The sequence below is a fragment of the Watersipora subatra genome, chromosome 5 (genome assembly GCF_963576615.1).
Source record: "Watersipora subatra chromosome 5, tzWatSuba1.1, whole genome shotgun sequence".
NCBI classification, from domain to species: domain Eukaryota; kingdom Metazoa; phylum Bryozoa; class Gymnolaemata; order Cheilostomatida; family Watersiporidae; genus Watersipora; species Watersipora subatra.
In genome coordinates, this window is record NC_088712.1 from 59,628,964 (window position 1) to 59,653,799 (window position 24,836).

The window sequence follows — 24,836 nt, forward strand, 5'->3', positions numbered from 1 at the left end:
ATAAACCATAATTTCAAGTTCTTCAGCATTGTTACATAGTATAACACTGCTGTCTTATAATGTATAACACTGTTGCCTCAGCTGTAGTTTGACATTGCTACCTTGGCTGTAGTTTAACATTGCTGCCTTGGCTGTAGCGTGACTCTGCTGCCTTTTTGTAGTTTAACACTGCTGCCTTGGCTGTATTATGACATTTCTGCTTTGGCTGTAGTTTGACACTGCTGCCTTAGCTGTAACATGACGCTGCTGCCTTAGCCGCAGTTTGACACTGCTGCCTTGGCTGTAGTTTGACTTTGCTGCCTTGGCTGTAGTTTGACACTGCTGCCTTGGCTGTAGCGTGACTCTGCTGCCTTTCTGTAGTTTAACACTGCTGCCTTGGCTGTATTATGGCACTTCTGCCTTGGCTGTAGTATGACACTGCTGCCTTGGCTGTAGTATGACGCTGCTGCCTTGGCTGTAGTTTGACATTGCTGCCTTGGCTGTAGTTTGACACTGCTGCCTTGGCTGTAGCGTGACTCTGCTGCCTTTCTGTAGTTTAACAATGCTGCCTTGGCTGTATTATGACACTTCTGCCTTGGCTGTAGTTTGACACTGCTGCTTTGGCTGTAGTTATACGCTGCTGCCTTGGCTGTAGTTTGACACTGTTGCCTTGGCTGTAGTTTGGCAGTGATGCCTTGGCTGTAGTATGACAGTTCTGTCTTGGCTGTAGTTTGACACTGCTGCCTTGGCTGTATTATGACACTTCTGCCTTGGCTGTAGTTTGACACTGCTGCCTTGGCTGTATTATGACACTTCTGCCTTGGCTGTAGTATGACGCTGTTGCCTTGGCCTAGTAGGATCCTGAAATCATGTTGAGGTGTTACAAACACGAGTAACAATGGTCTACTAGTCTAGAGTACCTGTCAGTGTCTGTCTGGGTTGTCCTGTAGACAACACGCTGTAGTTTAATTCCTAGAAAATTTCACTGATCATAAAAAGAAGGTATCCAACCTTAAAATGCTTTCCAACACTGGAAATATCTTCAGTTGTCTATGTTTTCTGCCATTAGACCCGAAATGTCCAGCTAATATCACAAAGCCATTGTTGGTGCAATAATGCTTTTAAACACACAGCTTTCGCTTAAAGCAAGCAAATCAAATGTACTCGATCCTTAAGATTTTGCCCACACGCATGCACACACATGCGCGCACACACACGCAGCCCTCACAGACATATACATGTAGTTGTAGACCTGTTCAGGAGTACATCACTATTTGTGGAGCGTCTTCTTTCTTGTTCAAAGTTGCATCAACCTGTCATTGCAATTAGATGTTGAGACAGTGAAATAAATATTTTGCCTCTGATGAGATGTTTTGCAGTTACCGGAGTAACGATTTATGCAATCTATTCCTAACATCCTAGCACTGATGAATATTGCAGTCACGTCTATTTCATGTAAGCTGATCCTGGCTTTTTAGTATTCCCCAAAAGTGTAAGCATACATAATTCATGTGAGCTGACCTCGGCTTCCTTATGCCTGCCAATAACCTAGGCCCGTGTATTACATGTGAACTGTTTACTGAAACTCTTTACAACTCTTGTCCTAAAGGTTTATGTGTGCGACTAACAATAATTGACATTACTGAAGTTGTTTGGAATCAAAAATTGTCTATCCCTAAAGATGTCTAATTTTATTAGTAGTAATTAAGCTTCGACGACGTGGGAAGAACCTCGGAGGTGGAACATTCTATTCCACTTAAGGAGGGCACTCGGCCAATCCGACAACCCCCTCACAGACTCGGACCGGAGAAGGAGGCAGAGGCCGACAGGCAGGTCCAGGATCTGCTCAAACGAGTACTCATCGAGCCAGCCGAAGGAGCGTGGAGCTCACCCGTGGTGTTGGTCCTGAAGAAAGACAAGAAGTGGTGCTTCTGCATTGACTACCGGCGTTTTAAAGCCGTCACGGAGCAGGATACCTACCCGCTACCCAGGATCGATGACAGCCTGGAGGCTCGGTTCAGCAGTCGCTATTTCAGCATGCTCTACCTGGTAAGCGGGTATTGGCAGGTACCCCTGGATGCAGAGGCGCAGGAGAAGTCGGCTTTCTTGACACGGTTCAGGCTGTGGAAGTAGAAAGTGTTGCCTTTCGGACTAACGTCTGCCCCCACCACCTTCCAAAGACTCATGGAACGCGTTCTACATGGCCTCCACTGGAGAACGCTGCTGCTATATCTGGATGATATTATCGTCATCGCCCCGGATTTCGATACGCATCTACATCGGCTGGAGGAGGTCTTCCAGAGGCTCTACAAGGCCAGACTAAAGCTGAGGCTCTCCAAGTGCGAGCTATTGCAACCCCAGGTCCGCTACCTAGGTAACATAGTAAGCCAGGACGGAGTCTCTACAGACCCCCTCAAGGTGGAGGCCATAGCAAAGTGGTCGAGTCCGCGCGGAGTGAGGGAACTCTAAGGATTCCTCGAGACGGTCGGCTACTACCAACAATATATCCCGGCGTTCGCCACTATAGCACATCCCTTGCACCAACTGACAGCGAAGAGAGAGCCCTGGAAATGGGTGTAGGGAGAACAGACCACTTTCAATATGCTGAAGGAAAGCATCAGCACCGAACGGATCTTGGGCTATCCGGATCCTCAGAGGCAGTACATTCTGGACACGGATGCCAGCAGATGTGGAGTAGGGGTCGTGCTGTCCCAAGTACAGGAGGTCTGCGAGAGAGTCATTGCCTACTACAGCAAGACCCTCACCCCCTCGGAACACAATTACTGCGTCACTCGATGGGAGCTACTTGCGGTAGTGAAGGCGCTCAAACACTTCCGGCTGTATCTGTATGGCCAGAAGTTCCTCCTACAGACGGACCACGTGTCACTCCGGTGGCTATGCAGGAAGAGGGAACCCTCAAATCAAGTAGCCTGGTGGCTTGAGATCTTGGTGGAATTCCGCTACATCCTGGAGCACCTGTCAGGGACTCGCCACAGGAATGCGGATGGATTGAACAGGCAAACCTGCGAGGACTGCCGGCAATGCGTAAGCATTGAACAGAGGGATGGGGGCCCCTCCCTGGATAGAAGGAATTGGCAAGGGAACAAGGGCCGTTAGCCGCGTGGGTACCAACCAGTTGCCTGGATGAAACTCTCGCCCTCGATAGAGCGGGATCGACCCTGGGCAATGTCGCATACCTCGAGGGGCTGGCCGGCAACCTGCATGGGACTCCCGCCCCAACAGTAGCGGGATTGAACCTGGGTGTCGTAGGTTCCCCCGAGGGGCTATCAGCCTCGTCAGGAGTGACAGGACCAAAGGGCGAACTGGCAAAGACACAGGCTACTGGACAGGAACCAGTGGGCATTGAACTGTAGTCTCAGCTGTGCTTAGGTTGAGGGTAGAGTGAGTGATACAAATACATTAATGGGATACAAGTAAATGAGTGTAATTTACTGTAAATTGCACTAGATAAAGTTCATACTAATTTAGTTTATATATTTTTCCTTAATTCTATTTTTTATTGTTAATCTTTATTAGCTTCCATACTAATTATCTTACAACTGTTTCATGAAACTTCGATGTAGTAATTTAAAATTTATTTTTTTCGTCAAAAGAAATATTGACCCAAATTTTATGCTGCATGTCAAATTTTTGATTTGAACTGTGCTTTGTCGTCTAAAAAGTACAACTCGTTGTTGATAATAGTGATATTTTGATCAACACTTTTGATGCAAAAATTATTTAAAAGATTGGACAGCTAATGAGGTAATATTGGCTTCCACCGGGCAGCGAAACCCTACTTGGTGATTGTGATTGTGTATTACATGATGCTTCAGTCGTGGGCTGCCCAACTCTGTTTATTATCAACTATAGACATATTGGCAGTGTTTCAGCATATTAATTATGTGTATCAAAATAGATTGGTAAAAAAACATGCTAAAAGTCATGCATAGGAAATTTAGAAGTCTGATCAGTTTTATACATGATTGATCAAAATGGAGCAGCACTTTTTGGTAGTTTTTCATAAACCATGGTAACAAAGATAACAAAAATAAAAAGGATCAGAAGAATTAGTGAGTCAGCATTGCCTCACTTGCTGACGGTTCTGAGGCAATCAGATCAATCAATGAGATCAATCAGATTTTTCAATTGTTCATAGATAGCTTGACCATGTTTTGCACCAGTGCAGTTCCATTCCATATTTCCATGTATTTCCAAGACAGAAATAAAAAAATAACCAAAACAGAAATATCTGAGGCTCAGATATTTCTGTTATGGTAGATTTCTGCTGTCTTCCACTAAAGGCTTCACAAACTTTAAACAAAAACAATACTGTTACTCTGTCATGTTTATCACGATTATGTTATTAAGTGTTCCATAAATTATTATAAATTGTGTAATAACATTTTAGTTAGCGACCTGCTATGTCATGGAAAAGCTATTCTGAGCACGCTTGCAATGGCATCACAACTCATTTAGAGCTTTACAATTTTGACAAATGTTTTTATTCAAATTTTTCCATTACAAATCGACTTCCTCTTGACATGTTTGTAGTTAAATATGGCTTGTTAGTTAGTCATTTAAGTGAGATATAATATCCTGAAGCTATTTTAATAAATGTTTGTAGCTGGCAGGTGGGAGCTGAAATTATGTACGCTATTGCGGTTACAGGAAGTAAACAACAATTCGCCTGAACAAAGATTTAGTGCAAATTGACTTTAAGATAACTGTAAGCCATGAAACATTTATATATGGTTTATTTTGTTAATTAAATTGGATATGGTGGGTAGCATGAAGAATTTATTTTAATCATGTATTGAAATGCAGGTGACTTTGTTTGTTATACTGCTGTATAGCGGTTGAGCATGGCCTAGTTTATTACTGGTCATAGATTGGGAAGGAATATAGTGAACAGGAGTGAGAGCAAAACACCATTCACTGCGCTTCTGTGCTTTGAATAGGTTTAGAGTTGCTTTCACTCCAAACCTTAGAAATAGTAAAATCCCAACGCATTCAACGCCATTTCACTTCACTGAATTTGTGCAAAAGCTTTTCGCTGTGAAAGTACTATTCAAAATTATAGAAACGCTCACTGCTGAAGGATACGAATTAATAATACTCGGCTAAGCTCTCACCAATAGAAGTAAACAAATGCGATTAGACCGATCTTGGCTTAGCTAGTGCGACTAGTTGACTACGCGTGAATTGAAAAGTGACCGTTAACTGAAAACGGGTCTACATTAACAAGTTTTGTTTTAAGGGAAACATCGAAAATTTTCGAAAGATTTATATAGTGCAACTGTGAATCATTGAAATGGTAGGTTACCAATTCTTCGGCAGCGTGCAACTCTGAAACTATTCAAAACATGAAAATACAGTGATTGTTACACAGACAGGTCACTGATGATGGGTTTGCTACTGTTCATATTGGAGCTGCTTTGAGTTGTAATGTTGGGATGTTATTGATATTATTATTAGGGATCATTGGATGTTTTATCCAAGTACTGATCTTGTTTGAAGAAAAATATATGGCTGTATAAAACAATTTTACTGTGTAATGTTCAAGTAATGATGCCATGACTTGTGTGTAATAAATTCAGTTGCAAAACTCAGCTTTCTTACAAAAATTCTATATTTAAATGTTAAAAATATTTTGCAACCTTGTTTTGGAGAGCAGAGCTATTTAGATAAAACGCTTTTCACTTGAGTGAATTTGATGATCAAGTGATAAATCACAATTAAGCTCCTGTTTGCAATAAAAAAATTTCATAGGCAAGAAGCAATATTTGTCACTTTAAGTGAAAACTGTTCAAAATAAAAAATAGGTGTCTGTTTTCATCATTTTTTTTTGTTTTGATACTTTCAAAATTGTTAAAATACATGAGTTGCAGACTTCTAGCATTGCATATATGCGCTAAAGCTAATCAGTAGAGATCACATGAATGAGATATATTTTTGTCGGTTTATGAGTGCGCCTAATATAGTTACATCATTTAAATACCAGCTATGACTGTTTATAAAAACATTTGAATAAACTTTCTTGAATCTTTTTGAACACGCCGTCAAGCAAAGTTCAGAGTTCCACAACTATTTGAGTGATATACCAAAACAACATGGTTTGAGAAACAGGACACTCTACGGGCCATAACGGAGGTATGACCAAATACTGGCACGATCCAATTTCAGGCATTGTTTTATTTATCAAGTCAAACTTCCGGATACCTTTTTAGTTTTTTCTGTCACTAATATAAATTTTTTGTATGAAATTACTTTTTCTCAAATAGGCTCCAGGGAGCCTAACTTGAAAAGTTCTAAGCGCGTAAATAATTTTTTATGGTTCACTTGTAAGGCATGTGAGCAGCTAAAAAGTCAGCGATTTGTAAAATACACATGAAAATGATAATATTAACAATAAGAATAACAAATTGTGGCAGGTGAAGAAAAGAGTTAAAGACTGTCAAATAACTTGGTGCTGTTCTGAGAAAACATTATGGCTTTATCTCAAAATTTGTCACGAGTCTCATTTACATTAAAGTTTTCTTCCAGCATTATTTTATTCTTTTAACTTTTCGATTTCTTCCATCTTGTACAAGTTTTGCTTATTATCATCCAAAACTGTTATAGTCATTGTATTACGGCTTCTTTCTGTCAAGAAAAAGATAACAAGTTGGTTGTTTGATGCAAGAGTAAATAGCCAACCATTTTAATAATAGATGCGTACCCATGTACTTTTCCTAGATCTATTGCAAGCATTAAACTTATTTTCTGAAAATCATCAATTAATACAAAGGCTATTATGTAAAGCATATTATACAGGACCTTATAATATTTATTCTTTTTATCAGAGCTTTTAAGGCTGATTCTCGCTATATGGTCGTATGTCGGTGCTAATCCCACATTACATCATGACAGGTATGTCAGGTATGACGGTGCTAATCCCCGCATTACATCATCGACACGATACGGTCGCTCAAATGATGAAATGTTAGTCCCGCAGCAACTAGCACGAAGGGTACTACAGATTAAGTGATCTGCTGATGCAATCGCCGAAGTGGTGCACATTTCACAGACTGTCAGTGATGCAAATATCAAAAAATTTTAGCAGTTGTAATGTTTCCGAGCATATTCACATTGCGTCAATGATGTCATCAGTTTACGGTGAACATAGTTGACAAATGACTGATGAGAGGATAACTCCGACATACGGTGATACAGCGTGTACCAGTCTTTAACTTAACTACATGAAACTGATAGCGTGACGTATTTTCACGAGCATTCTAACATGAGATGGAAACTTTATTAGTTTGTGTTAAATAACAAAACAACTAACAAATAACTAACAAACCGTTCGCCCGCGGACAGGCGAACGAGCGGACGGTATTCTGTATGTATCCATGTCATGTATTCTATAGAATACCACAGGCAGAAATATAAATTATTATATGATTAGACAGCTTCTAGATAACAGTTGAGCTAAATTGCTCCTAAATTGAGCTTTGCTGCAATTATTTTGCAAGAGAAAATGGAATTTTTTCATGTTAATTTACTATTTACACCAACTATTGATTAGCTGAACATCATTAATAAAGCTAAGTTTTTTTTTCATTCAAAACATAGTCAATATTATAAACATACACATTGTAGTATTGGCATATACAGTGTAAATAGATTTTACACTAGACTAGTGGCTTGTAAAAATCATTTAAGAAAATTCCCAACATTTTTCACGCGAGTTTCAAGCCGTTCGGTATACCAACTAGCGTTAATGTGTTGCACGTCAAAAAGTGCTGTGATTTTTAAAGATATTTTTCCTCTACTCACTTAGTGCAAATGATAAATCAGAAAAATAAGTTTACGAAACAAAAAAGCTGGTTACCCTGCAACAGGGAAACAATTAACCACCAGTGACTTGCAGAAGTATTGCAGGTGTCTAACATGGTAAGTTTTTTGTAACATGGAGTTTTTTAAATAAAAACAAACTGGTAATTGGTAACTTTTGGATGAAGACCAAAAGGAAACCGTGATCAAACATGACTTGCATTTCTGCTGACATTGCTTAAGGATTTATTAGTTCCCTAATGACAAAAATCTTTGGTGATGTAACAAAAAATAACTTGTTTAAAAAACTTGCAAAAATTTAGATTAAAATTCCGCAAATGATGAAATAAAATTAATTGCAAACCAGCCTATAATTCATGTATTACCCACTCTAACATTTTTATAATTTATTGTTTTCCGTGTTCACTGGCGCACTTGCAAGCAATTCACTGGTAGCTCATCAAATATTCATGTGTCTCTTTTCAATACTGGAAATAATCTATTTTATTACTTTAAAGATAATATCTTAAACATCAAGTACTATAAATATCACTGAGAAGTTGTCTTCTTTTAAAGATAGTATCTTAAAGATAGCAAAGATAGTAGACAATCTACTTATTTATCTACCTCTACAAGACTATCGAAACCATAAATACTTCGACTGCTAATATCTTCTTCTTTGCAGTTCTTTGTGCTTCTCCATATCGTAAGGTCTTCAGATGATCAATAAATGTTTCCCAGACTGCGGATTGAACATCCTTTTCATTTCCAACATGATCTGGGAGGCTCACCAGTACCTGGTCTAGGTTTAGAGGATAAATTCAAATTTTTAGGAAGCCTGATTACATTTTGCATTGACAGTTCCTTTCCATGGACTCCAGCAGCAGTTTGAGCAACAAAAAAATATATCTTTGGGAATTGTCGCACTTCTTCTCCCACCGGTTTTCCAGGTTAAAAGGTTACGCCTCTAGTTAATATTCATTGGCCTGAAAAATGCCACATCAAGCGGCTGGCACATATGTGTTGAGTTCGGGGCAGACAAACAAACTTAATGTTGTTCCACTCGCACAAGTTGAGTTTAGTTTTGATGATCTGCAATAAAATGTAACATCACTATGTACACAACTTTATGGAGTTTTTACATTCAAGACTGACGCTGTGGATAATGACTATCTGAGTGAGACTTAAGATCAATGCATTTGGTACACTGAGCTTTTGTAACCTTGTATAATAGACACTTTAAATTTAATTTGAATGAATTTAGCTTACTAAACACACACTTGAAGCTCTGTTTTAATCTTTCACTAAACATATTTTAATTTTGTCTTATTTTTTAGAATCTAATTTTGGTTGGTCGCATTCTGCCTCACGTTCATTATAACTTTTACAACCTTTTACAAACTCTTCAAACTAATTCATAGAGAAAGATTGAGCGATGCTGTTCTCGAAGTGGCCTCTCGCATCCTCGGCCATATAGTGGCCATTGACAACCGACTCGTATGCTTGTATCGCAAAGATTACTCGTATCTCAAGAAAGAAACTTGCATGAAAATCAGCTTGTATTTCGAGTTTCTCACATGTTGGGGCACTTGTATGTAGAGGTATAACTGGATATGTATATACTTGTATGTATACATTCATGTAAATATATATATACATGTATATCGTAAAACCTCTAATTGAACGCCACCTGTGTTCGATTGCCAATATGGCAGAAAGGTTGAAAAATAGAGCGCCACCCTCGAACTGAAAGCCACCTCTACTTAATCAGCTCTGTGACAATCTTTGATCTTTATGAACACATAATATCAAGTGATCAGTCAAAAAGTGTTTACAAATTCAACTTAATAATGAATTGTTTGCATCAGTAACAACTAATTCTCTCGTTCTCCAAAACAAAGCTTTTCATTTTTCTCGTTAAAACTTTGAAAGCAACACCATAGAGATAATTATGAACCGTCTTAGGCTAATCGTAGTTTCTTTTTTAGCACGATATCCATACTTCGAAGTACATGTAATGTATATATAAAACAGTTTAGATTTACGATGGTAGATGATCGACTAGTTTTAGGCTAAAGGTTGTGTTTGGTGAGCAAAACTTGCGCGTTGCAATTTTGCTAAATGCAACGCATAAATCTTTTTCTGGATTCTAATATTAACTAGCTCAGCAGTGTAGAAAAAGAGTTGAGTCCAAATACATTGTGGAAGGTATTGGATGACCAGAAAATGTTTGTTCCATCGAAAGCAACAATCAGAAAACAGCTATCTGAGTAAATGATGCAAATATTTTTGTTTTAAAAAGTCAATTTTTGTTTCTGCATGTAATATGAGTATGGTTTGTTTATGTTACTTGCTCATGAATAAATATATATTTGTAGCCTTTTATAGATTATCAATAAGAAAATTTATATTTATTATATTTATTTATTTATAAGTTTTTATGATAAATGCATGTGCACACAACTTACGAAAATTATTCATCAACAACGTCTCAAACCCTCGCCTCGAAATCTCATCAACAAATTTAACCATCGTTTTGTAGAGTCGTTACAGTATAATAACGATACAAAACACATATAAGGCTATTCAAGTATGTTACCAAGTCTTTGTAAACTGTCGAATTTATCTTAAAACTTACCCATCTGATCAGATTATACACAAATAGACAGATTTATTTGGCCGAAAATCGTTATTAAAACTTGCTAAGCCTCACTTTTATCAAAGTTAAGACCGGAAATTGAAACGCCGAGCGACAGAGAATAGAACGATCAAGTCGTGCGCATTTCACGAAAGAATAACGTGCACATTTCACCAGTCTATAGCATTGTCGAATTGCCGAAGGTTTCTGTAATTAACATAGGAGTACTGAAATCGTTTCATTTTTGCCGATTTCAAAATAATTGACATTTTAGACACTTTTGAGTACTTCGGTATTCTAACTGATGTCCAACGCAGTGTAAGTAAAGGAAATGATGATGATATTTTTATTTTAACGATTCTTATGAGATTATTACAATATTTAATTATAAGTTTGGATATTCTTCTTGATACTTCTTGATATTGTTAGCTATGACGTTTTGAAATGTAAACAAAAGTGTGCATTGGTTTTCTATTATTACTGTATTACTATTACTAAGTTTGGATATTCTTTTTAATACTTCTTGATATTGTTAGCTATGACGTTTTTAAATGTAAACAAAATTGTTCATTGGTTTTCTATTATTACTGTATTACTATATTAATAATATTAGTTATTCTAATAATATCAGTGCATTTTACTTCTAATATTGCATTCCTCCTATTGCAGCGGGAGAGATATAAACATATAATCTTTTTCTTTCATTATTGCTGTTTGTCATGACCAAACACTTTTTAAATGGATTTTCTAAAAAATCTATATAAATATAACATCTTGATATTGTTAGCTATGACGTTTTGAAATGTAAGCAAAATTGTGCATTGGTTTTATATTATTACTATATTAATAATATTGGTTATTCTAATAATATCAGTGCATTTTACTTCTAATATTAGCCAATATGGCATTTCTCCTATTGCAGGAGGAGAGATATAAACATACAATCTTTTCCTTTTATTATTGCTGTTTGTTGTACATAATAACACCTAGTACATAACAGCTACCATTGCAGTTATCCTATTGCACTGCAGTGCCATTTGACTGTTAATATTGCATTTCTCAACCATCAGTACCCTTTATTTTTTCCAATATCACTTTGGTCGTAGGCTGTATGACAGTGGAATTTGTAGTATATGTGCAAACTTATAGCATGTTATTTGATAGCATCATTGCGGTAATCTGATCTAAACATGGATCGACGCCCGTAACTCCTCTTCTATTGCATATAAAAAGCTAGTTTTGGCTGCAAGTTGTAGCAAACATATCAACAAATGCGATGAGCTTTTACGCAAAGTTGTAAAATATAAATATAAAATAACAATATGTTTTCAAATTTAAAATGAAATAAAATTTGAAATCTCCAACAAGTTACAAAGCAGGACACAGGCTATAACATCAAAGCAGGTTAATTGCAAGCAATAAATATCAACTGGTAGAGATATTTCTCCGTTTTTCAATGCATATTTTTAGGAGATCTTACACAAGTTGGAGGTAAGTTAGCAGATCTATTGCACCTGAAAAGTTTAACATTGCTCCACCGGAAGAATAAGGCAAAATATAGGTAACATTCGCTTTGCCCATAAAAGAGCTAAAACTACATTCCCAAAATTCTGACAAGCCATTTAAAAAATATAACGCTAACCCCTATTTGAACACCACTGCCAATTGACCGCCATTATAGAGGAAGGGTTGAAAAGAGCCCAATGGCGTTCAATTTGAGGTTTTACGGTATATTCACTTGCCTATCATATGTAATGTGCAATTAACTGACCTTTTTTTAAAAATGATTGTTCAACAACCAAAATAACAACGTAGTAAAGCTTGTCATATCTTTTTATTGTGCTTTAAATATATTGACTCATCAATAAATAACACAAGTACAAACTGTTCTTGGCAATTTGTCTGTAATAGACTACTTCAACCAATGGGGTAGTGTTTAAAGTGACTACTACTAGTACTGTCTGTGCATCATCTTATTTACTACATAGTATGTAGCACATACTCATAAAGTTTATGTATATCACTGACAGTCTGTGCAATGTGCATCATTTCAGCGTTTGTATCAGCAGATTGCTTAATCTGCAGTAATCTTCACGATAGTCGCTGCAGGACTAGTATTTCATCATTTGAGTGACCGTATCGTGTAAAAAGAACACTATGTTAAAACTCATTCGTCAATGTATACAAAAATAGGTTTGTGATAGTGTGAACAGTTTTATGAAAAACTTCCTGGAGATGCCTTTTTAAAGAGGATTAGGTTAAAGGCTAATTCACGCTGTACCACCGTATGTTGGAATTGTCCTCTCAGCAATTATTTTTCAACTATGCGCACTGTGAACTGATGACATCATCGACTCAATGCGAATATGCTTGGAAACATTACAGTTGCCAAACTTTCTCGATATTTCTATGTGCATCACTGACAGTTTGCGCAATGTACATCACTTCAGCGATTGTATTAGCAGATTGCTTAATCCCTAGTACCGATAAAAATAATAAATATTATAAGGTCCTTTAATTATAATAAATTATAAGGTCCTATAATAGCTTTTGTATTAACTGATAATTTTCAGAAAATATGTTTATTTGTTGCAATAGATCTAGGAAGAATACATGGGTACGCATCTATTATTAAAATAGTTGGCTATTTGCTCTTGCATCAAAAAACAACTTTTTTGTGACGTCAAAAAACAACTTTTTGATCGTCACATGCCTTACAAGTGAACCATAAAAAATCCTTTACGCCAATTATTGCCAATTAAGTACTATATATATACGCGCTTAGAACTTTTTAAGTTGGGCTCCCTGGAGACATTTTGTAAAAAAATGATTTCGTAAAGAAAAATCATATTTGTGGCAGAAAAAAACAAAAAAGGCATCTAGAAGTCTGATTTGATAAGCAAAAATATGCCTGAAAATAGATTAAGTGGTCATGGTCATGGCTGTGTTAGGGCATGTAAAGTGTCCTGTTTCTAAACCCATGTTATTATGGTATATCACTCAAATGGTTGTGGAACTGTAAACTTTGCTTGACAGCGTGTTCAAAAATGTTCATGGAAATTTATTTAAATGTTTTTATAAACAGTCATAGCAGGTGCTTTAAATGATGTAACTACGTTAGGCGCACTCGTAAACGGGCATAAATATATCTCATCTATGTGATATTCACTGATTAGCTTTAGAGCATATATACAATGCTGGAAGTCTCCAAGTCATGTATTTTAAAAATTTTGCAAGTATCAAAACAAAACAAATGATGACAACCGTCACATGTTTTTTATTTTTAACAGATGTCACTTAAGGTGGCAAATAAAACCTTATGTCTACGAAAAAATTCTATTGCAAACAGGAGCTTGTAATTTATCACTTGATCATTGGGTGCACTCAAGTGAAAAGCCTTTTATCTAAATAGCTTTGCTTTCCAAAACAAGGTTGCAAAATATTTCTAACATTTAAATTTCCAGTTTTTGTATGAAAGTCAAGTTTTGCCACTGAATTTATGACACACAAGTCAAAATATCAAATGAACATCACACAGTACTATTGTTTTATACAGCCATATATTTTCTTCAAACAATATCAGTGTTTGGATAAAGCGTCCAATAATCTCTAACAATAATATCAATAACATCCCAAACATTACAACTCAAACCAGCTCCAATATTAACAGTAGCAAACCTATCATCACAGTGACCTGTCCGTGTACCAATCGCCGTATTTTCATGTTTTGAGTGGTTTCAGAGTTGCCCGCTGCCGAAGAATTGGTAACCTACCATTTCAATGATTCAGAGTTGCACTATCTTTCTACAATTTTCGATGCTTCTCTTAGAACAAAACTTGTTAAATTAGGCTCGCCTTCAGTTCACGGCCACTTTTCACATTCATGCGTAGTGATTAGTGGCACTAAGCCAAGATCTGTCTAATCGCATTTGTTTACCTCTATTGGTGAGAGCTTAGCCGAGTATTCTTGATTCATATCTATCAGCAGTGATCGTTTCTATAATTTTGAATATTCCTCTCACAGCGAAAAACCTTTGCACAAATTTAGTGAAGTGCAATGGTGTTGAATGCATTCGGATTTTACTATTTCTGAGGTTTGGAGTGAAAGCAACTCCGAACCTATTCAAAGCAGAGAAGCGCAGTGAATAGTGTTTTGCTATAACTCCTGTCTACTATATTCCTTCCCAATCTATGACTAGTAGTAAACTAGGCCATGCTCAACCGCTATACAGCTGTATAGCAAGCAAAGTCACCTGCATTTCAATACATGATTAAAATAATTTCTTGGCCACCCACCATTTCCAATTTAAACCAAAATAAACCATATATAAATATTTCATGGCTTTCAGTTATCTTATAGTCAATTTGCACTAACTCCTTGTTCAGGCCAATTGTTATTTACTTCATGTAACCACATTAGCGTACATAAATTCAGCTCACACCTGCTAGCTACAAACATTTATCAGAATAGCTTCAGTACATTATATTTCACTTAAATGACTAACTAGCAAGCCATATTTAACTACAAACATCTCAAGAGGAAGTCGATTTGTAAGAGAAAAATTTGACTAAAAACATTTTTCAAAATTGTAAACCTCTAAATGAGTTGTGATGCTATTGCAAGTGTGCTCAGAATAGCTTTCCAATGACATAGCAGGCCGCTAACTAAAGTGTTATTACACAATTTATAATAATTTATGGAACACTTACTAACATATTTGTGATAAACATGACAGAGTAATAGTATTGTATTTTGTTTAAAGTTTGTAAAGTCTTTAGTGGAAGACAGCAGAAATCTACCATAACAGCAAGTATCTGAGCCTCAGATATTTCTGTTATGGTTAATTTTTGCTGTCTTGGAAATACATGGAAATATGGAATTGAACTGCACTGGTGCAAAACATGCTTAAGCTATCTATCGACAATTCAAAAATCTGATTGATCCCATTGATTGATCTGATTGTCTCAGAGCTGTCAGCGGGTGAAGCAATGCTGACTCACTTATCTTTCTTATTCTTCTTATCTTGGTTATCGTGGTTTATGAAAAGCTACCGATAAGTGCTGCTCCATTCTGTTTAATCATGTAACACACTTATCGGACTTCTAAAGTGTCTATGCATGGTTTTTAGCATGTTTTTTATCAATCTATTTCCATACACATAATTAATATGCTAAAACACTGTCAATATGTTTATAGTTGATAATAACCAGAGCTGGTCAGCTCACACCTGAAGCATCATGTTTGCATGCCAAGGATGGCGACCATCACCAAGTAGGGTTTCGCTGCCCGGTGGAAGCCAATATTACCTCATTATCTGTCCAACCTTTTAAATAAGTTTTGCATCAAAAGTGTTGATCAAAATATCACTCTTATCAACGAGTTGTGATTTTTAGTCGATAAATCACAGTTCAAATAAAAAATGCAAAATGCAGCATAATATTTGAGTAAATATTTTTTTTGATGAAAAAAACAAATTTTAAATTACTACATCGAAGTTTCATGAAACAGTTGTGTGATAATAAGTATGGAAGCTAATAAAAATTAACAATAAAAATTAGAACTAATGAAAACATATATATATATATATAAACTGAATTAGTATGAACTTTATTTAGTGCAACTCTAAGTAAATTACACTCATTTACTTGTATCCCATTAATGTATTTGTATCACTCTCTCTCTCTACCCTGAACCTAAGCATTGCTGAGACTACAGTTTAATGATAGTCTAAAAAAAAATATAATAAAACTTTCTCCACTGATTGTTACTCTATTAATTTAGTTTTCAAATTTAACTTAAGCTTTTAAATTTAGTTTTACCTAGTTATATATCTGTTTGATGCTACATGCAACTACTTGAAGTATTTATTATTTTTGTATTTAGTATACTGGAACTATTTAAACAATATTTATGGTGTTTGTGTAAAACTGTATGCTCTAACATTTGGTGGTTTTGGCATACAACACCAATAACGAAATGGATTGATTTTTTACATTTAGGTTTGAATGTAGTCATTTATCAGAAGCTCTGTTGATCTACCTGACATGCTTCAACAGGTTCTTTGACATTCTTTAAAAACGATTTGACAGCGAGCAACTCTAAAATTACTTGAAACATGAAATCACGGTCATTATTACACAAAAAAGTCATTGTTATACCTAACACTGATTTTGTTTCAAGAAAATATATAGTTGTATAAAACAATAATACTGTGTAATGTTCATGTAACGATACCTTGACTTGTGCGTAATAATTCAGTTGCAAAATCTGACTTTCCCACAAAAACTCGAAAATTAAATGTTAAAAATATTTTGCAACCTTGTTTTGGAGAGCAAAGCTATTTAGTTGAAAGGCTTTTCACTTGAGTGAGCCTGATGACCAAATGATAAATCACAAGCTCCTGTTTGCAATAAAGCATTTTCAGAGACAAGAGGCATTATTTGTCATTTTTAGTGACATCTGTTTAAAATGAAAACATAGGTGATTGTTTTCACCATTTTTTCTTATTTGATACTTTCAAAATTTTTAAGATACATGACTTGGAGACTTCCAGCATTGTATATATGCTCTAAAGCTAATCAGTAAAGATCACATGGATGAGATATATTTATGCCGGTTTATGAGTACGCTTAACGTAGCTACATGTACATAGTTTAAAGCACATGCTATGACTATTTATAAAGATATTTAAATGAATTTCCTTAAATCTTTTTGCTTACGCTGTCAAACAAAGTTCAGAGTTTCACAACTATTTGAGTTATATACCATAATAACTTGGTTTGAGAAACAGAACATTTCACATGCCCTAACGTAGCCATGATCAAATACCGGCACTTGATCTGATTCAAGATATGTTTTGTATTTATCAAGTCAGACTTTTGAATACCATTTTTTAGATCTTTTGCCACTGATATAAATGTTTCTTCGCAAATTTTTTTTCAATCAAGTTCCAGAGAGCCCAAATTTAAAAGTTCGTAGACAATTTTTTATGGCTCACTTGTAAGGCATGTGAGCAGTCAAAAGATCATTGACTTTTAAAATACACATTACAATAATAACAATAATAATAATTTGTGACAGGTAAAAAAAGATTGCAAAACTGTCAAATAGCTTGGTGGTGTTCTAAAAAAGTATTATGTCACTTTTTGAAAATATGTCACACGCTTCATTTCCATTAAAGTTCTCTTCCAGCGTTTATTCTTTCTCTTTGACACTCCCATTTCTTCCATCTTGCATAAATCTTGCTTATCATCGAACAAAACTATTACAGTCATTGTATTACGGCTTCTTTCTGTCAAGAAAAAGACAAGTTGGTTGTTTGATGCAAGAATAAATAGCCACCAATTTTAATAATAGATGTGTACCCATGTAATCTTCCTAGATCTATTGCAACAATTAAACTTATTTTCTGAAAATCATCAGTTAATACAAAAGCTATTATGTAAAGCATATTATACAGGACCTTATAATATTTATTATTTTTATCAGAGCTTTCAAGGCTGATTCTCGCTATACGGTCGTATATTGGTGCTAACCACAGGTTACATCAGTCGTTTGTGATAAAATTGTTCAAACTATCACAAACCTATTCGTGTATACATCGACAAATGAGTTTTAACATAGTGTTCTCATTACATGATAAGGTGACTCAAATGATGTAATACTAGTCCCACAGCAACTATCACGAAGGGTACTACAGATTAAGGAATCTGCTGTTACAATCCCTGAAGTGATGCACAGACTGTCAGTGATGCACATAAAAATATTGAGAAAGCGCGGCAACTGTAATTTTTCCAAGCATATTAGCATTGAGTCAATGATTTCATCGGTTCACAGTGCGCATTGTTGAGAAACAATTGCTGAGAGAACAACTCCAACATACGGTGGTACAGCGTGAACCAACCTTTAAATTAACCCTCTAGAAAGGCTTGGCATCTACAGGAAAGCCAGTCTCCTCTTCCTAGAATGGCTTACCTCTTTTAGGAAGACTCTCCCTCCTATAGCAAGGAGTACACTCCTATAACAAGGCTTACACTCCTATAGGAATGCGTACACTCCCATAGCAAGGCGTACGCTCCTATACGAATGCGTACACTCCTATAGCAAGGCTTACAGTCTTATTAGAATGCGCACTTTTTTATGATGTACCCCTTCTAGAACAGTTTACTACATTTAGTGAGGCTTATCCCCTTCAGAAAGGCTTAACCCTTTTAGAAAGGCTTAACCCTTTTAGAAAGGCTAGAGATCAAAGCAAGTTCTTGTTCTCCACAGAATTGTTTACAGGAACCTGTGTTAAGTAGCCCCAGTTCTACGAGCTACTAATTTAGTTACCAAAAGTGTTATTTAATATCCTAACAGGATAAATTAAATAGTCGAATTATAAAACACTTAACAAGTGATATCTGGAAATCATTTGCATCCTTGATATAATTAAGATGCTATTGTATGGCACTATTGCGAAGAAATACATAAAAACTAGCATCTAATTCAGCTTGGAAGGTTTGTCAAGATTTGTAAAAAAACTATATCTTAACAAAAATTAGTTAATATCTATTTTATGGTAATATTATAATTATATATGCAACACTTGCAAATATTACCAACGTCAACCATAAATTATTATTCAAAGAAATTAGCCAAGTTTAGGCAAACACGACATCATGGTATACGGCTTGTATCTACTTAGAGCAGATATGTAAATATGTGGTTAGAATTCGCATTGGTAGAGTTTAAATTAGATTAATACATAATACATGAGATATATAATATATAATAGGGCATATATATCAGATGTATATATATATAGATATAGATAATAACATATAATATATAATACAGCATACATAATATAATACATAGTAAATGTATAATAAATCATACATAATATAATACATAGTATATATATAATACATCATATATAATAAAAGACAGTATATATATAATACATCATACATAGTATATATATAATACATCATATATAATATAATACATAGTATATATATAATACAAGATGCATAATACTTATCAGAGTAGATACGTTGGGTCAGCTCAATAATACACAGAGCTTAATGGCTTTGTTTACCAAGAAACATATAGTGTTATGAGTACTTTTTGTATCATACATTATACTATAACTTTAAATACTATATATATGTATATATATTATTATATACTGTATATATAGATATGTATACATGTATCTATATATAATATATGCAATATATATTATAATAAATATTTTTTTTATCTAAATAATATATATGCTCATGCTGCAGACTACTGTTTCGACTATTGAAGCCTTATCAGTGCAGCTCAGAGCCGGAAAAAGGAGACAAATCCGGATGCCAATGAGAGTTGACTTTCTGCAATCAAACAACAAAGTTGCCTCACAGACTTTAAGAAAGTCAATGCGCTGACACCAAAATGTTAGGTGAGTAAATATATATATATATATATATATATATATATACATATATATATATATTATATATATATTATATATATATTATATATATACATATATATATATTATATATATATATATTATATATATATACATATAGACATATATATATATGTATATATATACATATATATATACATATTTATATATATGACATATATATGTATACCTTTTTGTATCCTTCCCTATCCTTTTTATATCTTGCATGTTTGATCAAGTTGTAAAACTACAAGCTTTAAGGGCCTTCAAAATTAACAGCTTTTCTCCCTAATTAAATATTGGTGCAACGTGTCAGATCAACAAATAATTATAAAAAAAATTCATAAAGAGTACAATCGGTATTGTTACCATAGTTATTGTGGAAGGGAAACAAATGAGCTTGACTGAAATTTGGTTTTCATATAAATAATAAATTAACTGCCAGCGACCACAAATAGAGAATTATATTTGAATAATTTTGATTAATTTGCCGCTACCGTATCTGTACCTTGATAGTTTATCAGCTCCCTTGTCACACCTTCTCCGTTATTTACATCAAATATGAATCTAGCACTAATGTACTTTCTATTCTTGGACTTCCTTGTTTCATTTATTGAGATTGATGAAATGACACGAACCGACAGGTGCTCTTTCTGGTTTACTATAAATACAGCTGTATGGAGAGGAGAGGTCATATTTGGTTTTATACTCAGATCAGATACTACACAAACATGGGTGAGTAAAGCTAAATGCTTTTACCAATAAAATCGCAACATAAACTTATAAAGCTGAAAACTGGGGTATTATTCATTTCGGTTTTCAGATAATATCTATTGATTAATTTACAAGCCATCACAAAATTTTATTTGGCATGACCTTCTAAAATGTTTACAGGTTAAACTTTTCACATTTCATGCTTTAATATCATTTTAAATACTAGATCTATAAACAGTTAATATAAATATTTATCACCTTTCAAAACTGTTTGAATTTAGTTTGTTTTGTTTTTGTTTGAATGTAGATGAGATAAAATACATAAAGTCTAAAGAACTGTTAGCTTTCCTTACTCTTTTTCTTTTTGTTTTAGACTCCAAGCTGCTGGCTATCCTTCTCCTTGTTGGAGTTGTCGGTAAGTGTATAATTCACTTCAATTTTGGTAAAGGTTAACAGCTGTCAGAAGTCATTTTTGTTTAGAATTCCTCTTTTGAATTAAAATTCTTGAAGAAATTAATGTCGATAAACGCTAAAAACTTATCTTAGCGTTAAAATACATCAATAGTGCTTTATCTCATTATAAGGTAACAAATTAACTTTAGCATGACATGTTTAAAACAGGCGCTTTCAAGGATTAACAGCTGTCAAAAGTTGTCATTCTTGTTTAGAATCAACTTGCTCTTGATAAAAGTTAGTGTTATGTATTGGTATGTATGTGTATGGTTGATGTGCCTAGCTATAAATTAAGCTTGGTTTAGCATAGTAACTTTCTATTTAAGGAATGATCAATGCTAGTTACCCACCCCACCACCGCTATGGATACTGGTCACCTTGGTCAAGGTGGGCGCAGTGTAATGTACCGTGTGGAGGTGGTACCCAGAGCAGATCAAGGCACTGCAGATTTGATGGACAAGGTTCTCACGGAAGCTATAGATGCACTGCAGACCAAAGTCCACAGATTCAGAGGAGAGAGTGCAACACTCACTGCTGCCCAGGTGAGCGCATTTATTCATTTTCCATTTAAGTTAAATATAACATAAAATTATGTATGTGCGTTTAAGTACTCTGATAGAAGTCTAATTCTTTTTTGTCATTGAATTAGTCAACCAATGAGGTTTTAAAGTATTTATATAGGCCTTGAAATAGATGAAGTGCATTTCAACATAACATCTGTTTTGGCTGATATAGGTTGTTATATATATATATATAATCTTATATATATATATATATATATATATAATCTTATATATAGGTTGATATTTTCACCACTTTAAAGAGCAGCTATGGTTCAATTATTTGTCCTGTGGGCATACAATCAGTAGGTCAGTGGTTCGAATTCCAGGAGGATCATTGATGGTGTTAGGGAGGGCACCCAGTTACAATTACTACTGTACCACACCCTATGTGGAAATAGTCACAATATATGTTGTACCAGCATACACCATTTGCAGTAGCAGCCCCTAAGTGAGAAACGCAGAAAAACGAAGAGGTCTGTTGACCACTTTAAAAACACAATAGAAATAATGATGTACCATATGATTATCATGGTCATAAAAGAAAAAATTATAAAAATCTGATTTCTTATTCGTCATAATGTCATTTTATCGGCCCTTTAAATCCATCCTATCTTATAAGTAGCTAAGAAACACTTGAAGCTAGCGGTTTCAATTTTAGTCGATGGTAACTGGTCTGGATGGAGTAGCTGGTCGTATGTCCACGGATCACAACAGCATAAGTACTACCTTCAAGAACGAACCAGAACATGCACCAACCCTCCACCATCGTGTGGTGGAAGAAACTGCTATGGAGATTCTCGTCAGACTAGAAAAAGTAAGTACTTGCTTATACTTGTTACATCAAATTAAATTATTTAAATAAAGTTTATCTAGAGTGATAATGAAAAAGGAAGTTTATGTTAACTGTAAGGCAGAAACATGGAGAACCTTCTGGGTTCGGTTCAACTTATTGGCAGTTTTCTTATATTGCTGAGAAGGTAAACCTGATAGACAACTCCAAAAGCTAGAAGTCAGTAATATAGCACAATTACTCCTGACTTTCAACATAATCTGACCAGATGTTGTTGTTTTTGTTTTAGCCTATGGACAATACTGAGATTGAACAGAGCGAGGAACCACAAAGTGAAACCTTTATAACCTAAATGAATATTGCTTTTTTGTTTACTGTTTTTTTAACTCAATAATAATTAAATAAATGCATTTTAAATACCAAGCCAGTTTAGTTGTGATCACACTGAATGGTTATTAATAGCAGTCTGTAGAGCTTGGTGCGCCAAAAACATAGCAAGGACTGACAACTTCCAAAGATTCAGCCTTCTCTAAAAGTCAGTCTGAAGGAACTGAACCAATTATGCTAGTTTTATGAAAGTCTTGCTATAATGTTGTCATTGACTCTTGTGTTTTTGAAATGAATGTATAAGGAGTTGTTTTTGATGTCTATGTAGCTACAAAAAGCTAAGTTGCTATCTCTAGTTTTCAAAAAGTCTGTGAGAAGATGTTTATTTCATAATTTGGCATCTCCATTGCATTCTACTTTTTCATCCTCAAATTATGCTAATTTTATAGCTTATAAAAAGTAAACTAGAATTTATAGAATTGATTTGGAGTATATATTATTTGTAATTGGCTAGAGTAAAATGGAGCTAATCCAAAAGGCAGAATGCAAAGTATTAGGTTTATGTGTCTAGTTTAAATATTTACTATTATTCATTCTTGTTACTTGCTCATCTGCTTTACATGGTAAATAATATTAGAACTGTTTAGTTAATTAAAAGTAAACTTACGAGTACACAACATTTTGTACACAAAAGTAAACTTGTACACAACATTTTGGTAGGCTTTATCAGAGATTATTAGTATTTTTTATAATTTGCCATTGTTTTGGATGTTTGAAGTGATCTGACTGCCAGGATGTTTCATGGTTAAAACCATCAAAACTTGATCTCGGTTAAAAAGACTCAGACGGAAAATGCACATGCAAAATGAGGTCACTAGTTGCTATCGTTGCTATAGAAGATAATACGTTCAAGTAGCAACATGAAGAGTCTCTATTCTGTCTGGTTCTTTTTAACTACAGACGTCATAAATACACTTTTGTTTGATCTAAGCGCTCTCATCACAACCAGGTGTTGTCAATTTTAGTTTTGAAACATTCTGGCAGTCAGATCACCTCAAAAATCAAAAATAATTGCAAACGATAGAAAAATACCGATACTTTCTGATAACATCTGATTAAACTTTGTGTAAGTTCATAAAAAGTGCTAATAATTGTTGCAGTAGAATAGATTAGAATATTTAATTATAGCAATACTCAACTGGGATATAATGGAATTGTCTCCTTTTTATCTTGATTAAACAGAATAGTCATCTGTTTAACTTTGTGTAAGTCCATAAAAAGTGCTAATAATTGTTGCAGTAGAATAGATTAGAATATTTAATTATAACAATACTCAACTGGGATATAATGGAATTGTCTCCTTTTTATCTTGATTAAACAGAATAGTCATCTGTTTAACTTTGTGTAAGTCCATAAAAAGTGCTAATAATTGTTGCAGTAGAATAGATTAGAATATTTAATTATAACAATACTCAACTGGGATATAATGGAATTGTCTCCTTTTTATCTTGATTAAACAGAATAGTCATCTGTTTAACTTTGTGTAAGTCCATAAAAAGTGCAAATAATTGTTGCAGTAGAACAGATTAGAATATTTAATTATAACAATACTCAACTGGGATATAATGGAATTGTCTCCTTTTAACCTTGATTAAACAGAATATTCATCTGTTTAAACTTTGTGTAAGTCCATAAAAAGTGCTAATAATTGTTGCAGTAGAACAGATTAGAATATTTAATTATAACAATACTCAACTGGGATATAATGGAATTGTCTCCTTTTTATCTTGATGAAACAGAATAGTCATCTGATTAAACTTTGTGTAAGTTCATAAAAAGTGCTAATAATTGTTGCAGTAAAATAGATTAGAATATTTAATTATAACAATACTCAACTGGGATATAATGGAATTGTCTCCTTTTTATCTTGATGAAACAGAATAGTCATCTGTTTAAACTTTGTGTAAGTCCATAAAAAGTGCTAATAATTGTTGCAGTAGAATAGATTAGAATATTTAATTATAACAATACTCAACTAGGATATAATGGAATTGTCTCCTTTTTACCTTGATGAAACAGAATATTCATCTAACTCTGTATAAAAAGATATA

General features: G+C 34.5%; 1 protein-coding gene across 1 annotated transcript; it reads left to right on the top strand.

Annotated features, from left to right (window-relative positions):
• The first annotated feature begins 20,559 nt into the window (after positions 1–20,559).
• Positions 20,560–22,819, top strand: LOC137396595 (ectin-like). Its single transcript, XM_068082909.1, has 5 exons — positions 20,560–20,613; positions 20,966–21,007; positions 21,372–21,587; positions 22,267–22,422; positions 22,688–22,819. The coding sequence occupies exons 1-5, from the start codon at positions 20,610–20,612 to the stop codon at positions 22,702–22,704; spliced, it is 435 nt and encodes a 144-aa protein (XP_067939010.1). The 5' UTR covers positions 20,560–20,609; the 3' UTR covers positions 22,705–22,819.
• Positions 22,820–24,836: the final 2,017 nt, after the last annotated feature.

What these genes read in the sequence shown, in the direction of transcription:
- LOC137396595 (XM_068082909.1), top strand. An exon ending in TCTCCTTGTTGGAGTTGTCG is followed by an intron (nt 21,008 to 21,371) that starts GTAAGTGTATAA and finishes TTTCTATTTAAG; the next exon opens with GAATGATCAATGCTAGTTAC. An exon ending in CAACACTCACTGCTGCCCAG is followed by an intron (nt 21,588 to 22,266) that starts GTGAGCGCATTT and finishes TTTCAATTTTAG; the next exon opens with TCGATGGTAACTGGTCTGGA.